General features: G+C 39.9%; 1 protein-coding gene across 1 annotated transcript; it reads right to left on the bottom strand.

Annotated features, from left to right (window-relative positions):
* Positions 1 to 15,992: 15,992 nt before the first annotated feature.
* On the bottom strand, positions 15,993 to 16,693 carry LOC129248199 (uncharacterized). The gene has a single exon (XM_054887661.1). The coding sequence runs from the start codon at positions 16,647 to 16,649 to the stop codon at positions 16,104 to 16,106; it is 546 nt and encodes a 181-aa protein (XP_054743636.1). The 5' UTR covers positions 16,650 to 16,693; the 3' UTR covers positions 15,993 to 16,103.
* Between the last annotated feature and the right edge of the window lie 1,199 nt (positions 16,694 to 17,892).

The following is a 17,892-nucleotide window of genomic DNA, read 5'->3' as shown; positions in this document are numbered from 1 at the left end:
TTTCAATACATTTTCGATTGACATCGCGTATGTTGGTCTTCAGTGCATCAATTGTTGCTGGTTTGTTGGCATAACACTGGTCTTTGACGGCACCCCAAAGATAATAATCCAACGGCGTCAAATCGGTCGGTCACGCGTTGGTTTGTCAATAAGCAACCCAGTTTCTCTTACTTTTTTCGCAAAGTAACGCACATACACTTCATTCGGTGCTTTTCTTCTTCCCATTGCCGTACGTAATTTTCGTACACATTCTGCAACATTACCATGATTTTCAAAGTAATGTCGCAATATTTCCCAGCGTTCTTTGAGCGTATACACAACCATTTTCGTTCAGCGGAAGAATAAAACTAATTTTCTGTCAAATCAGATGACAGCTAAGTGTTACCATTCTTCAAATAATACCTAGTTCAAATCCGTAACGATAAATGGCGGGCCCTATATTTCTTTAACGAATGCCTATTTCTTTATTATTTTTTATTAATTTTTTTTGGACGTATTAAATGATCCGAAGTGCAAGCAGTGCATTGTTTTTTTATCTTGTGAGATATGTCCGCAAAGCTCAATGCGCGAGTAGCCTGTTTTGTTGAACCATCACGTCGGTGATGTGTCGAAAACACATGATGCGTTTCAGTCGATAATTTATAACTAAGTGGAAAAATGGGCAACTAGACAAAAGGACATTGAATTTTCTTTGGCGTTATTTTGCTTCTCGCACAGTTGGAAACCCTGCTCTTGGATAAAGCCGTAATATGAGAAAAGTTAGCGCTTGGAGAGTACTTTACCATCAACGTACCATAGTCGTTCGGAGGCCGCGTAAAGAGATCATAAAGACGCACACCACAATTAGGAGGAGGAGCTTGGCCACACACCCGGAAAAGGTGTAGGCGCGAATTAAAAAAAGACCTGAATTTTACATACGAAAACATTAGCAATTTACGTTTTTATGTTTGTTAAGATTTTCACCGATTTCTACAATTAGCCGTTTGCGCCTGACGCGGGTTTGCGAGTAAGGTCCTCTGCAGTTTTAAACCGCTTCGGCACAACAGAAGATTTTTGTAAGATGCTCATAGTATTCACTGAATCTGAGAACAACCGAATGGTAGTTCTGCACAACCCCATTCAGGGCCATTACAGGGCCGCCTTCTTTTATAATATATATAATAGGCGCGTAAACACTTTTTGGGTGTTTGGCTGAGCTCCTCCTCCTATTTGTGGTGTGCGTCTTGATGTCGTTCCGCAAATGGAGGGACCTACAGTTTCAAGCCGACTCCGAACGGCAGATATTTTTTGTATGAGGCGTTTTTTTCTGGTACAAATACACTCAGAGGTTTGCCATTGCCTGCCGAGGGCGGCTATTATTAGAAACAACTTTTTTTCAATTTGATCTTTCACCGAGATTCGAATCTACTTTCTCTCTAAATTCCGAATGGTAGTCACGCACTAACCCCTTCGGCTATGGCGGCCGCCTTCTATTAACTATTTGAAAGTAACTTATAAAATGTTGTAGCGGCTTGGTAGCTAGACGACTAAGGTCACTGGGAGCTCCTTTCATCGACAGCCTGATGTAGAGCGCCAACCAAAATTCCATCAACCTTCCACATTACAGCAACAGCTCTGGCTGGCTGTAGAGAAAGTGCAGTCTCTTTCTCCGAAAGGTTCCTATAGATTTTCTGCGTATGTGTCGATCGTCCAATGACCGGTAAACTCAGCTACGAGTTTGGAAATTCAATGTAGTGGAATCCTTAGGACTTTTTGCGACCTGCGTTTCCTGTACTGGGGCCACAGGGTTTTCGCAATAGCACATGAAGAAATGGAGCTCCACCTTTTCTGCGCCTTCCTGAGAAATAAGTTGTGCAATTCCCCTTTAACAACAGTCAGGGAGATGCCTATAACCGGGTACGAAGTCTCTGAGACCAATTCAGTCGACCCTTTTCCGGGCAAACCGCTGTTCGAGAGTCTTAAACAACTGTCTGGCTTAGATGACAACAACCTAATAAGGTTCCTGAGCTGCACAGACTGAATATAGTCATGCTGTAAATATCTGGTAAACAAGTTGGTAACGAGGATGTGTCAACAAAATGGTGCGGAAGCGCTAGTTGTATTTTGGACGAATCACCACTTAAACCAACCAACCAACCAATGTCCCAGCTCATGGTGGACAATTAAATGATGTAATTTTTAACATTTAAATGTTGGGTACAGTATTTTGAATAAAAATAGTGAACGCTGAAGGAATCTAAATTGTACAGGTTCTATTTTAAAACAACATCTAAGCGCGTCTTTTGAAAGGCTCTTTACTTAAAGGTAGCTATGGGCGCTGAATGTCGCAAAAAGATATTTTACCTTCGAAACGCAATTCCTAATACACAGAAAAATTAAATTTTTATATTAAACAGCCCTAAAATTCGCACCATAATAAATATTTCTGTACATATCTGAATTTGCGCACATATCTGTTCTCATACATATGTACATATGTATGTATAGGTGCATATGTATCCTATATAATTATTTGCTATAAAAATTATGATATTTGGAAATAAAATTTGTCTTTTTAATTAATAAAATATGTGATTGAATAAATTATTCTATATTTTATGCATACATCTGATTTCAAATACATACATACATACGTATGTACATATGTATTTAGCGTGGATTTATTTCACATGCAATTTAATATTTTGTTAACTTTTTTTTGCATTGTTAAATACCGGCCGTACAAATTTATGTGTGTATTTTGCTTTGTGGTCGCCAACGACTGTCTGCGGTTGTACGCCGGTCTTTCCCGCCTCGGGTGCGCCACGTTCTGATTTCGAAATATGTGTGTACATACATATATTATTTACTCTGTTTTTTTTGCTATTTGGCGAAAATTCCACAGTATGGTATGTTCGACACAGCTACAGCTGAGATCCAAATACATTCAAAAGCAATCGCCTTCCGCCCAGTAGCATCACTTATGTATGTGCACATCTACTTCATACATACATGGAGGCGTAATAAGTACGAGTGTTTTGCCGATTCGCTGTTGCTATATTGACTCACTGACGATGTCTCTCAAAAGTAAACGAAAGCAAACATTTACGTTACGTTATTTTCATTCCGACATACTCACTGTGATGATCCTGTCTTTTTGCAGCACCAACTCATCCGTATACGGAAAATAATTACCTTATCTACTATTCTGCTCGCTAATAGCTGGAAGCGTGATATCCTCAGTGATAGTGATATGGCTATCGCATTATTTTTAGCTATTCATTTATTTAGTTAGGAGGTGCAGCTATATTACAAGCTCTTAACAAAAATCATCATAATGTTATAGAAGGTATAAAATTTAATAAACCCTTATTAATTAATAAACTTCGACTACCTAACCGTTCATATGTGATATTAACTAAACAAAAAAGTCCTGAAGAACAAAGTCCATGAGCAATTATTAATGTATAAGAACCACAAAATCCTAAATATCTTGGAGTTATAAGACCTCCTAAAACAATTCCTATATGAGCAACAGAAGAATAAGCAATTAAAGCCTTTAAATCAGTTTGACGTAAACAAACTAAACTAACAATAAATTGTTTGCTATTGCGAAAAAATATATCAATTTTATGTAGTATGTCCCATCCGTCCCATTGGGACCACCGTAGCCGCCCCACCAATATGAAGAAAAAGTTTTTTTCTAATAGCCGTTGCCCCTCCGAGTGGATTCTGCTATAAAAAAGATCCTCATGAAAAACTATTTGTCGTTCGGAGTTGGCTTAAAACTGTAGGACTCTGCATTTCAAGACGCACGCCACAAATAGGAGGAGGAGCTCGGTCAAACACCGTGCCAATTATTTATTTATTTATTTTCTTGAGAATGATACAGATATTGTGGAGAACACTTTTCTTTAATGCTTTGAGAGACTTTGAGACTTGTCATACTTCTTTTACATTCTTCATATTTCTGCGGCATACAGAAGAACGGGCACGCATTTAATAGATACTGAAAGAGAAGTTTGTCTTAAAAGTTCAAGTTTTTACCGCAGAGTATTCACTTGGATCAATTTGTATGAAGCACATAAGTTTTTATAACCCAGGATGGTCACTTTATCGTTTCTTTGACTTTTTATGCCGAATATCTGTGAAGGTCTTAATGCACGACACACAAACGCTAGAGAGGAAGTGCAGCAAGCCAAATGAGTATCGAAACAGCGGTTTGAATATGAGGCGACGGACATAAGCAATTGAAGATGATTAAATTAATGAAGAAAAATTAAAAAGAAAAACTTTAAATTTGGCGACTTATCATAAGGCTGAACCGCAGGGGAGCTGCCCATATACGCAGATTTGGTTGTTTGTTAATAAGAATTTAGTTGCTGCCAAGGCATGTCGCTATACTCGTACTCGTACTCGGCTCTACTTCAAAATAAAAACATTGCGCATACGAACGTACACTTCTGCTCACACAATTAAGTTGTCAAGTAGTGAAATTACAATAATCAAAATAACATAGCCACCCTAAATACAACAGCTTACATTTTTTTTTTGATAAAAATAACTGTACGATGAGTTAAATAATGCCGCGTGCGATAATTTTTATTTTTGTTGGTTATTTTTTATGGTGAAAGTGCATTGTTTGGCGGCAAGTCAGTACTTAGTTGCTCATATAATTAAGTCATCTCTCTTAATTGCGAGAAATTTGCGCTTTCTTTAAAATATCTAACTCTCACTTATTTATTACCATTTGTGTAACGAATTTTTAGCAAGTGTTTACCCATTTGATTTAATGGACAACAGGAGCTCTAATCCTTCTGAAAAGGCAATCATATAGGAATGCTTCATTTAACCATACGTTGGACACTTTGTTTAAAACCTTCGTTTGGGCACCCGGGTCTGGCCTTTTTTCGTCCTGTATCCTTTTTAAAGTTATATCCATAAATCGATAGAAAATTAAATTTTAGGAATCTATCTGGAAGCTCAAGTCGTTTTTTATAGTAGAAATATGTTAAATTCACGTCCAAAGTCGAAAAAGCCAGTCTGGCCAGACTCGGGGGCACTACGGAGAGTTAAGACAGTGGCGAAAGTAGCAGAGGTTTTAGGACTGATCATTTGGGAATGATGTAAAACTACAAAACCGGCGCCACTGCAAGATGTGGGCCCTACTACAAATGTGGGACGTTTTACATCATTTGGTGCTGGTCACATTGTGCAAAGAAATTTTGGAAAAACATTTAATTGAAGATTACACTGATAACTAGCCTCTGGCTTGAGTATTTCAACAGTATAATGACTTTAAGAACTGACATCAGCTTGCAAAAAAGTGGATTAGTGCTAACTAAAGGGTTTTCCAATAAGAGGTGTTATTCCCGGAAAATATCAATAGTTTTGTTGCTTGTGTGGCACGTAGCGCCGTCTTGTAGAAAATAAACATTGTCCAGATCAATACCATTCAATTCCGGCCATAAACAATTTTTAATCATCTCTCAATAGCGCAATTCATTCACCGTAACTGTTGCTCCAGCTTCATTTTCGAAAAAGTAAGGACCAATGACTCCACCAGACCATAAACCGCCCCAAACAGTCACACGTTAAGGATGGAGAGGCCTTTCAATAATAACACTTGTATTTTCTGAGCCCCAGATCCGACAATTTTGCTTGTTGACGAAGCCACCGAGGTGGATGAGGCCCATCATCACTCAAGATGATTTTTCGATGGAATTCCGGATCATTTTTATGCATTTGAGTTCCTATGTTAACTGGACTTTATAAGCCTTAAGACCCAAATCGATGTAATGAAGTTTGTGGAATGCCTAATTCCAAAGAACTGCGAGGAATGGACAAACCTGGGTTTTCTTCAACACTTTCGGCTATAACAGCAATAATTTCGGCTGTTCTTGAGCGACGTGCTCTGGTTTTATTCTTCACATCACTAACTTGATAATTTAATGATTAATAATTTGAATGCGTTGTTTAAGCGTGAATCGTTCCATTTTTATCAATGGCGTAGTTTCTACTTGTCAAATATCAAAAAATGATAGCTTCAAAAGAGACATCTACCGAAATAGCGGACTATTCAAAATAACACCTGTTATTGAAAAACCCTTTACTTTAAATCTTTTAAGTGGCTGGCACAAAGCCCAGGGTACTTTCGAAAGTTGCCTTTTATACTTTGCGCACAATAATGAAAATACAGTAAAAGAATAATGAAAATGGCTTTACTGCGAAAATGAAAATGGCTTAAATGACTTCTGGATTCGTTTAAAATCAACTTTCAAATCACTTTTGGTACTCACAAGTTGATACCTCCAAACCGAGCTGTGAACAACTTCTACACGCGTTGAAAAACTTTGACCCCGCATTTTATTTTTGATGTTCGGTAACAAAAAGAAATCATTAGGTGTCAAATCAGGGCTGTACGGTTACTTCGATTTTTTTGGTTGCTCAAAAACTCCCTTGTGTGAGCCGATGCGCGAGACCTCGCTTTGGCTTGGTGAAGGAGATGATCCGCCTTCGATGGTTGGTTTTCCTTATTTTTGCAACAACTTCTGACAAGCAAATGGTTGTGTACCACGCAGAATTGACTGTTTTCAGTTTCTCTAATAGTACAGTTCCGGCATAATCAGATTTTCCGAAAAAATAGGCAAATGGTTAACCAGTTGCTTTGAGGCTCTTCTTCCGCGAACCTTTTTTGTTGGATTAAGCTCGACATGGAGCCCCATTGTTTGAGGGTCTGGAGGACGTCTCAAAATCGGATCTCCCAGCTCTGAGATCTGGATCTGGACCTCCAAGCGCTGACATCCTACATGATGTCTACTTTCAGTATTCATAGAGGTCAGTCTCCATCAGGTATCGCTGGGGCCAAAAGGTCTATGCGTGGCTTATTGCCAACCAGGTTAACCTAACTTAACCTAACCTTAGCTCGAAGTGACGAATCGGAGGCGCTTTTAGTCAACATTTTATGTCTTGCGCTGTGCAATCCAATTCTGCGTACACATATACTTATTTAGATATTAGCCAAAATTCTGAAATTTTATTGGGAAGAATACAAACCTCTCAAAGTCATTTTCTTTAAGCACTTATTTTGCAACATCACTAATACAATCGATAGATCGAATATTCTAAGGGAAAAATTCTTCAAACGAATTGATTTCCACACTTAGTTTTTGGATTCTTTTCGACTTATCACATTTTCGGTGGCTTTTGACTACGCAACGTTGCTTATCACTGAATATAAATGGTTAGAAATAAAAAAGGTAGTTTGATATTCTAGAAAACGATGCATTTTTTATGTTTCTTGCATTTTCCATTAAAATAAACGTTTTCAGAAAAAGTGGACTTAGCAACTTTTCACTCTCAATTAGCTGGTATGTAGGCATGCACGGTGTACAGAAAACCGCCACTTTATTTTTTGCGATTTTGAAAACCAATAACGTAATTTTTTCAACTAAACCAACAAAAGCAAAATAAATTACTTTTTTATTTGCCGCGTGCTGAATTGTGAAGCATGAATAATACTTTTCTGATTCACAAACAACTAATTTTTCTTCCTTATGTTTTTTTTATTTGGAGTGACGTCACAGCGAATTCGGAAGGCGCAATCTTGGTAGGTATGCAAGTATTTCAGAACAGCTCAAACGAAGACTCCCAATAAAATTTTTTTGTGTCGTTCGTCTTTTGATTGTTGTTGTACTCGTGTGTGCTTTTATGTTTCCTCTTCTTTGGTTACGATTGTCTTTCGCGTTTCTTGTTTTTAGTTACGCGCTGCGAATATTGTTGTTTTAATTGTAATTGCCACTACCGCCGCACTTTATGTTTTTGCCCAATATCTCGCCTTTTGTGAAAAACATTTTGCGCCTAATTTGATTGCGTCTGGTAAAGAAGCAAATTGAATCGAATTATGCCGTGCACTTAATTTTGCATCCCTGCCCACTTCACCGTAATCTTCAGCATCTTTCAACTGCTATTTTTTCGAATTCGTATGCGTAGTGCTCATTTCTCTCCTTTACATGTAAATAATATTTCTTCTCTCAATAGCATTGAAACGAGGGGGCCGACGTGGCACCAGCGATATGCCGCGTGTTGCACAATTTAATTAAACCGAAAGAAATGGCAAAGCTTCAAAGTGGCAAAGGAGTGGCTGATTGAGTGGGCGGCAAGGCAGTGTGCAACGTGGGTAATGATTCAATGATTACCGGGTGGGAAGCGCACAACATACACACAATGGCGAATCCTTTATCAGGCGACCCATATGGCGAGTGTTGCTAGCCGTAGTAGCCTGTTCTTGACCGTTGCGCGTTGTAAGCCTGCCAGCTATCGCGCATTTGCTTTCGCAATATTGTCGGCTTTACCGCTTTGTCGCTTCATTGCCGTGCGGCACGTGCGGCTCGTTTAATGTGTTGCACACTGTCTTGTGGCCAGCTGGCTATTGCAATTACATACGATCAACATTGTAGCGGCTTACTGAATGCCTTAAAGCTGTTTTGCAATGTTGCGAAAATGTGGCAACAGCGGCCGATGACGTGTGGCAGCCTGCCGACCTCTATAGTGTGACAGGCAACACCCAGCACCCGCCCTCTTAATTAAACGAAATGACGTATTGCGCGTTCGGAATTCAACTGCTGCGAATGTACGCCGCGCACTCCCGCTTCTCACCGCACCGTCAGGAACTGCAACAGCGTTGTTGCATGGCTGCCTTAATGGCGCCCGACATGTCTGTTAGCTGGGTAATGCGTGAGTGTTTTGTTGGCGGTCGGAAGTTGAGTTGTTTACATTGCCGTCAACTAAAAACTGAAATGACTACGTTGCGCTTGCCACACTCATACATTCACCAACGCCAACAGGCGTCGATGTGCAATGCCACACATTGGCAGTGGTCGCGGGTGTAGACTTAATGGCCATAATTAACTTTCACTGTAAGTATTCGCTTTGAGCGGCAGTGGTAGTGGTGTAGTGGAGTGGGTATATGCCACCTTGCTGCACTTGCACACCACAGAGGATAGGATGCATCTATCGTCCCTCGAGTCATATAAAACTTGCATTTCGCAAAAATGGAAAGGGAAAATGAGAATTTAAGTGAGAATAGTCAGTTACAAAAGAAGAGTGAGGAACAACATTATAAAGGCGAATTGGTGTCACTATCTGGTTGCATTTGCCACTTGCGGCATGTTAAAATTGTGCCGAACTTGAACCCATACACACAAATGCTGTGTTATAATATTCACCGTAAAATCGCAATTTCATTTCTGTAATTGCAGTCGGCGTTCGGGGTGCTGTTCTGTCGCCTGCCTTCTTGCACTCGTTCGCGGCAGAAGCGGGTTAAGTGTGCGCGTGTACGCGTCATTGGCGGTTCAAGTTGCACTGGGGATGGTAACGTTTGTTGAGGCATAGGCAGGGCGGCGGGCGATAACGACTAGTATTGTCGTCGTATCTAATGCACTTTGTGCGTCACATCTTCCACCCTCCGTCCGTGTATTTGTGTGCGTTTGTGTGATGCGTTTGATGCGATGTGCGGTTAATTAATGGAGTGCAAGAAGCTACTGTTGCATGCCTTATTGTTGTTGTTGCGAGTGTTGTTGTCATCTTCTCTAATTAAATATGTGCTCACTTAAGTGCATGAAAGTGAATCCACTGATTCGACTGAATGGCAACTCAAGAGCTTTTAAACGCGTAGGCGATATTGCCTGAGTACATACGGAGCAACAACAAGTTACTAATCATGTCTACCTAACTACTTATTAGTATTAAATGCAACTGCGACAAGCAACTGCACTTACATATACACATTATGTATATATAATTTACGTTTACACCCTTTATTGAGTGCTGGGCCGAGCTCCTCCTGCGAATTTAGGTGTGCGTTTTGATGCTTTTTTACAGTTTTAAGCAGATGGCAGAAATACACTTGGAGGTTTGGCATTGCCTGCCGAGTCGCGACCGCTGTTAGAAAAAACTTTTTCCATCATTCGATTTTTCATGCCCGAAGATTCGAACCTGTGTAATTTCGAATGTTAGTCCCGCACCAACCCATTCGGCTATGGTTACCTCTACTTAACGCCGCAATAGAGAGGTCGGTAAAGTTAGAGGTTAGTTGCGAAAACGGCAATAAATTTTGTGAAAAAAAATTTATTCCCGGCTTTCCAGTCCAAAGCAACTAAAAATTGGGGAAAACATAGAAAATTTTATTGAGTGGCGAAAATATAAGTTAGGCCTTCTTCTCTAAATAGGTGTATATGTAACAATGAACTTTTGAAAAATGATAGCTCACAGCGTTGCCGTAAAAATGTATGCCACACGAAAAAGTATCAATGCACTGTAGCTAAAGGTATTGTAATAAAAAAAATCGAGTATAAAAGTACATATTTCTTGTACCTACTTATTTATACTAAAAGGTAAATACTTCAACCTGCGAAATGAGAAATTGGTACAAGGTGGTGACAATTTTTTTTTTTAATTCTTGCAGATGTCATCGTACGTCAATCAAATTTCCATCACTCAAAATATTTTTTTTTAATTTAGTAAAAAAGATATTCAAATATCTAAATGTTGATTAGTGATTTGCACAAGGATCAAAGATTCGATGTTAGCATTCGCCTCATAGCACCTCAGAATGGGCAATGAACCACTCAGACACATTAATGTATTAGGTTGGGGAATAAGTTCGTAGCGATTTTACCGAAGACTTTTATTTAAACATAAAACAATAATTATATTAATAAGTTTATCAATTATATATTCGTCGTTGCTGTTTACAACCCCTTCAAAGAAGTTGTTCAAGGACCTCTTTATTATCGAAAGTGACACCTTTCATATGGTTTGACAGGAGTGGAAAAGATGATAATCGGTCGGTGCAAGGTCCGGAGATTGCGACGGCTGCTGAAGGACCTCCCATTCGAGGTCTTGGAGTAGGGCTTTGACAACATGGGGCTTGGCGTTGTCGCGAAGGAGTATGGTTTGACAATGTCAATCAGGTGTTTTCAGTTGAATAGCCTCATTCACGCGGTGTAGCTGGGCAAAGGGGAGCTCCTTGTTGACCGTGACACTCTTTTCGAACATTTCCCAGTGCACCATGTCCTCCCAGTCCCACGAAACACATATAATGATCTTCTTTGGATGAAGATCCGGCTTGACTTTCGGCTTTGGCGTATCCTTTGTAGCCAGCCATTCCTTTCTTTGCTTCATGCTGATGTATAGGCACCATTTCTCATCTCCCGTGACGATTTGGTACAATCTGCTGTTTCTGAGCGCGTGTTGCTCGATGGCGGGCGAGATGCTGGGAAGCAATTTAAAAGCGACTTTCTGTGTGTTTTTCGTTGAGCTCGTGAGGCACGCAGGCTCCCAATTTCTCGGTAAATCCCATTTAATGAAGGTGAATGAGAACTGCTTTAAGATCGCAGTTCATTTTTTCCGCCAATTCGCGACTGGCGTCTTCAAAAATGATTTGAGACGTCCTTCATCGGATTCGGCAGGCCTTCCGCTGTGGGACGTGTCATCGATGTCAAAGTCGTCATTTTTGAACTTTGCAAACCATTTTCGTGCTGTAGATTCGCTTGTGACATCTTCTCCCTACACCTCACAAATGTCCTGGGCTGCTTCGGAAACTTTTTGACCTCGATGGAAAGCAAAGAAGTTCAGGTGTCGAAAATGTTGATTTTTCCCTCCTGGGTATTCCATTTGTAAGCCTCAAACCTAATAAACAATTAAATAACCCAAAATTACAATCATTACTGAGACACAATCAACAAAAAGAGTTCGAATGAAAACTTACCCTTTTTCAAACAACAAACAAATCGTTGTAAAATAAAAGGAAATATAAAAATGCTATGAACTTATTCCCCAACGCAATACTTTTTTGCAACAATAAAGTTTGCCTCTCGTTATTCTCATTCTCTCTACAGTAGGTGCCAAAATAAAGAAAATGACTGTAGCCAAAGAGGCTGAAACATTTGGATATAAGCTTCTGGGCGTTCGCAGTCCGGTCTGCGATATCATCTTACTATATTTAATTTGATTATGTGCTCTTCCCGGCACGCGCAGTGGGCATCCAAAGTGCCTTAGAGTGGGAAGATGAAATTTTGCCCATGACTTTCACTAGAGGATTATAGTCCATTTTTAATCCAAAATTACCAGTTATTTATATCAATAGACTTTTAGAGACGTTGCAGGTGGTTTAAGGGCCAACATTTTTCCCTGTATTCCATTTTAAGATCTCGAATTTGTGTATCAACACACATGCATATGTACGCGTATATGGAGCCACTCAATTACCGACTGAGTTATGGCAAGCATTTTTCCAGTTTGAATTAGTGCAGGAAAATTTATGTATAGATTCACCGTAGTTCGCCAATTTCCACATCGAAAATTTGCCGGTGCAAGCATTTCTTCATTTAAATAAGAACTGAAACTACCGGCGATAAATTTTGGGCACAAACGAAAAAAGTGCATAAATATGCGCATACAAATACATACATACATACGTGCATATGGGTGTTTGTGCAACGAAAAATTGGCAACGACGGGAATGTCTTGCATGAGTGGAATTTATGCAACATGCGGGCTAGTCCTACATATTGCTTTTGCACACACTCAACTGCATGCGTACATAAATATGAATGTACATACACACATGCATACATATACTTGCATATGCATATTAAAAGGAAAAAAGTAAATAAAAAATGCACAAAATCAAGCCACACGCGCTCCCATTCTTGAGCTTGTGCGTGCTCATACGCTATTCTGAGGATGCGCTGTGCCACAAACGAATATCCCACGCAACAGCGCACCACACTATAGTGCAACATGGTGGCGAAGCAATCAATGGGTTAATGCCGAAATAATTTATAGTCTCGTTACGCATTTGCATTGTGCTGCGCTGCATTGCAGCAATAAATTGCAGCAACATATCCGTGCGCATCGGCGGCGGTCGTCGTCACTCGGAGCAGACACACACGTAGTCTCCGCGGCTTTGCCAGCGTGCGGAACGTGAGATGTGCTACAAACTACAACACTAAACGAACTTGCCGTGCTCTTCCAGTGCACACAAGCACTCGAACTCGTACGCTTCAAACTCATTGTGTACGGTTCTGCAATTGTTGCATGTGCAACTTGTAACCAACGGTTGTTTGAGTGCGCATCTATTTATAATATGTAGCACTCGAGTGTATCCTTTTTGAAAAGGATATCATTGAAAGCAAAATGGAATTTCGAAAAATGTGTAAAAGCGCTCATTGGACTCGTGCAGCGCTTCCTGTTTTCATGCGGCCCGTGCGCTTGTTTACACGACCCTTTGCCCTTTCGTTGGATGTACGTTGGTAGAGCGCGTTAGAGTTCTCAGGTCCTATTCGGTGTATACTTCAGTACACCATTACGACTAGTGAATCTACGCAGGTCGCGCCACGACGCCATCCATTCGTGCTCCTCGTTGGCTGGCCCGCTCATTTCAACCCTGCACCCGGATGCGCTAGTACTCATCGTATTGTCATTGCAACAGTTATTCCTGTTTTTCTCATACTCACGATTGGTTTTTACGAGTACGTCATTCCGCTTGTTATTTTTGTTTTTGTGGTAAATTTCTATTACTTGCTGTATATCCGCATCCCCGTTTGTTTGCATCTGGATTTCTGGTCGATTAAGCAGGACGAGCGCCTGCCAGACGTGGATGACTTTTCCCACCAACCATTCCAGCCGCTACGGTCGTACCGCTCTTGGTCACGTGTTTACTGAATTACAATTACATTTTCAATATTCTTTTTGCATTTTTTATGGTTTTCCACCCGGTCGGCTGCTGCGTTTGTATTTACTCGAGAAGTTATTATTTATTTATAGATTTTTTCGAGCTGTCACATTGCAGTATGGTTGGGCAGAAAGGCGAGTGGCGGTGCGCGGCCCATTAAGTTATGACAGCCGCGAGGGCCGAGTTAATTACGAGAATGGCTTCCTTCATAGTTGGAGTCAAATTGAAGTGGCAACGGCAATGATAGAAATTACTTCTGCTAGAGAGTTTTTGGTTGTTTAGATTAGTTTTGCAAAGTTTTTAATATAAAAGCGCTAAATGCATTGAGGTATGTACTCATGAATTGTCGATACATACATACAAAAGTGTGAGAAACCCGCGCTGGCTTAAAAACTATCCGTTACCGCAACCTCACAACAATTGCAAATTTTATGTCGCATAATTTCAGCGCCGTTGGATAACTTAGTGGAAAGATTAATGATGCGTGGCACTTAGTCTGGTCAACGCTTTGTTTACAAAGCGACTAACTGTTCTTTGAATGCTGTCGCAACTAGTGCCGTATCCTAACGGTAAATATGTCTCTATGCGTAAAAATGCACGGCCGTCACCCAACCCACCTTAGCACAAACTTTTTCATCGTAAATTTAAGGGAAACTTCATCTCAGTCAGACATTCATTGTAATGTCTAGGGCTAATCGCCCCACGAATTGTTGAATGAGCCGTTTTTGTAACGAACTAAAATCCAAATGAGATATATAAATAATTTGAGGAGCTTAGAAATTTCGCTCCCATCATAAATCAGGATATTTAATACGATTGAAAGAATAAATAATTCCATGCTAAACATTTGTAACTGAGTTTTTATATTTTTATGCTCCCTGCTTAAGCGAGTTCCGCTTTGCATCTACTATTTTATCATCTGCATTTCTCTGCTACTTATAAAAAAATTTTTTTGGGCATAGCGTAGGCTAGGTTTGGATAAACGGCTGCCCAAACGAGGGCCCACTTGGACAACGAACTAAATTCGTTCATTATGATGCCATACAGAGGAAAAACAGATGGTGGAAGCAAAATACCGAACAATGGGGGAAAAGGAAGAAGGAGCTTTAGATTGGAGGATAATGACCGACAGTGGTTAATTACATTTGCGTTAACCGCTTCATTACGCTATGGAAGGAATGGCAGCTGTCTAAATGGAAATGTTTGCCATTCTGAATGTAGCAGAATGAATAATTGAGAGAAGATGGAGCGGGAAACAGATTTGAGTCTTTAGTGACAGCAAACCTCAAAGATTGTTCAAGAATGTAAGAAGAAGCTAAATTCTGTTTCAAGACGGATTAAGCTTGTACTTATATGAGTTATAGCACACCGCGGTGTTCAAAGAAATAAAATTGCCGATTAATTGGCCAACTGTGGACCAGCGGTTAATCCACAGCGACCAGAGCCAATAATCGAAATCAGTTCTACAGGAATCATGAATTGGATCAGCGTTTATATATGCAATTTACATAAAAAGCGATGGTCCGGTCTAGAACGTTGCAGAACTGCAAAGTATTTTGTGACAAGCGCGAACAGAAAACTGCCGAACTTTCTTCTAAAACTTGGAAGGAAAGACGTTCGGTTGATGGTCGGCATTATTACAGGACACAACCCAAGTTTATGACCACCATTGGACCCGATTTTCCTGTCTTGCTTCGAGGAGCCGGATAGCCCTGAGCATTTTCTCATGAGTGCCCTGCCTTTGCTAGAGCAAGGCTACGTAATTTGGGTTTCAATGTTAAAAAAATGAGTAATATTCGTTCTCTCAAATTGGAGGATATTTTCATATCTGCCAAGAATTTAAAAAATTCTTCCAGGACTAGTTTACCTTTATGTCTCAATTCTTTCCTATCTCTTTTACTTTCCAGAGCTTTTAATACAATGGGCTTTTTTGTAGCCTGAGTGGTTTAAGAGTTGGCGAGTTGGCACGACTTTATCAAAAAACTTAATACTAATAAAAAAAAACGCTTCAAACTGTTGTAAATAAAAGGTAATTATTTTCAAACGAATTTTGCCTTTGACTTTTAAGAATTCTGTTGAAAACTATTCCTAACTGCATACCTAATTTTTTCCAACAATCTCATTAATGTTAAGTCACATGTTTTGACTTCAATTAAAATGAAAATTTTCAAACCCCAAAATTCAGAGCTGGGCAAAAATAGTTTCATATCTTCTGAACGCTTCTTCTTGATAAACTGATTCATTACCTCGAAAGAAAATAGCAATGGAGCGTTTGTAGGTATATTTCAACCAATTTTATATACAAATAATTTAAATATCTGCAAATTCTCATATGTGATAATTTTATTTGGAATATTACTTGAGTCTAAGTTCTTATCGGTTTGTGTTAACCATGGCACGGGCGACAACCTCCGCCACCTTTTCCATGTCCTCCACCACCGCCACCACCAGTTCCAACAGGCACCGGTTGAACGATTATCGGTTGAACGTAGATTGGCTGTGGAGCAGGATGAACTGGGCGTGGTGGAGGTGGAGCGGGATGCACTGGACGTGGTGGCGGACGTGGTCGTGGGCGTGCAGGTGGATGTGCTGGATACGTTTGTACAGGTACAATAATGATTTGTGGTGGTTGCTGGGGTGGGGGGTGCGGTGGTGGTGGTGGTGGCGGCGGGCGAGGTGCAGGTGCTGGATGGTAAACTGGTGCTGGCGCTGGATGATAAACTGGAGCTGGCGCTGGATGATAAACTGGAGCTGGCGCTGGATGATAAACTGGAGCGGGCGCAGGATAGTAAACTGGTGCTGGCGCTGGGTGATAATAAGCTGGTTGCTGTGGCGCGGGTGGCAGGAATGGATTTTTCTTGAAGGTTGCGTTTACACTTCCAACTGCCAATGTGACTACTACAATGCACATCACATTGTGCCTGTGAAACATTATTGCAGTTGTCTCGACTCGTGTGCTACTTGGACTGCTGGTTAGCTCACATTGAGACAAAGTAGCTAATAACTTTGTATTTATACTCAGAAATTCAGCTTTAGTTGAAGTTGAAGAGGAATAATTGTTGATTGTCTTATTAATGTAATTTGCTTCAAAGAAAATTTAGTTTTTGAAATGAAAATGTGTGAGTTACCGGGTACATTTTTAATGAAACAAAATTTAATTGGCTGCAATAGTTGTGGAAACATTTGGTGGGAGTCCCCAATACGAGCACTCGATAATTGGTAGTAAATAGCGATGTCTTAAATTGCACAAATTATATTCCAGTATTGATCACAACTACGTCAAATATGGCATATAATTAAATTACAAACCCTTTAACCTTCAATTGTTCTTTGTGCAAATTCTACACAATTTTGAACCTCATTATAAAGTGGGTTTCGTTGCAAAAATCTGCTTCTTCATTTGCGCGCTTGTTGGATTTATACAGGTGAAGTAATAAAAGCAGTAGGAAATATTAGGCACTGTCTTATAGGAAGGGATAAAGGCAGAATTATAACAAAACTTTACCACATTCGATTATTAAAAAGCCTATTACTTGAATTGTTCTTGTAATACAAATAAAATTAAAAATTTCTTTTGGAGATACTCCCCATTGTAAACAATAGGTTTTATTTATTTAGAGGTAAACTAATTACAAAAAAATTATTGCACTTAACAGTTAAAGTACTGGCAACTGTGGCCTTCGGTTTCCATGAAAAATTATTAACTCATACAAATTAACTAATTTTATAAAGTATAAATGCAACTAAAGGCGTCTTCGACTCGCCAAGCAAGTGGCGAATAGATGAAGCAACTGACATAAATAAATACATATATGTTGGCTGCACTGGAAAGGAGCTGCCAAACATTACATTTGTTTGGAAGCACTTAATGAGTGTTAGTAAGACCGCTCGCATACAGGAAAACACTTGTTGCCTTAACTCGTTACTTGTGATGCTCGTGCACTGTAAACACTCTTTGGTTCTCGTTCCTCTCAATGTTGTTGTTGGTTGTATAGAAAAAAAACTAACAATTACAAGGTGTATGAACACAACAGGAACGTAAAAAGACAATTCGCAAAGCTGAAGCAAAAAAAAGTGTCGCTGTATGAACTCTCTTGAAAGAGAGTTGGCAGCATTGCAAATAGTGAGTTTTACCAGTTTTATGAGCCTTGAAGTTTGATGAATCTTGCTCTCGT

This window comes from Anastrepha obliqua, chromosome 5 (genome assembly GCF_027943255.1).
Source record: "Anastrepha obliqua isolate idAnaObli1 chromosome 5, idAnaObli1_1.0, whole genome shotgun sequence".
Taxonomy (NCBI): Eukaryota; Metazoa; Arthropoda; class Insecta; order Diptera; family Tephritidae; genus Anastrepha; species Anastrepha obliqua.
Note: the sequence above shows the minus strand (reverse complement) of the source record. Positions and strands in the feature narration are given on the sequence as shown.

Excerpts from the sequence above, each read along its gene's own strand:
- LOC129248199 (XM_054887661.1), bottom strand. The coding sequence starts at position 16,649 with ATGTTTCACAGGCACAATGTGATGTGCATTGTAGTAGTCACATTGGCA.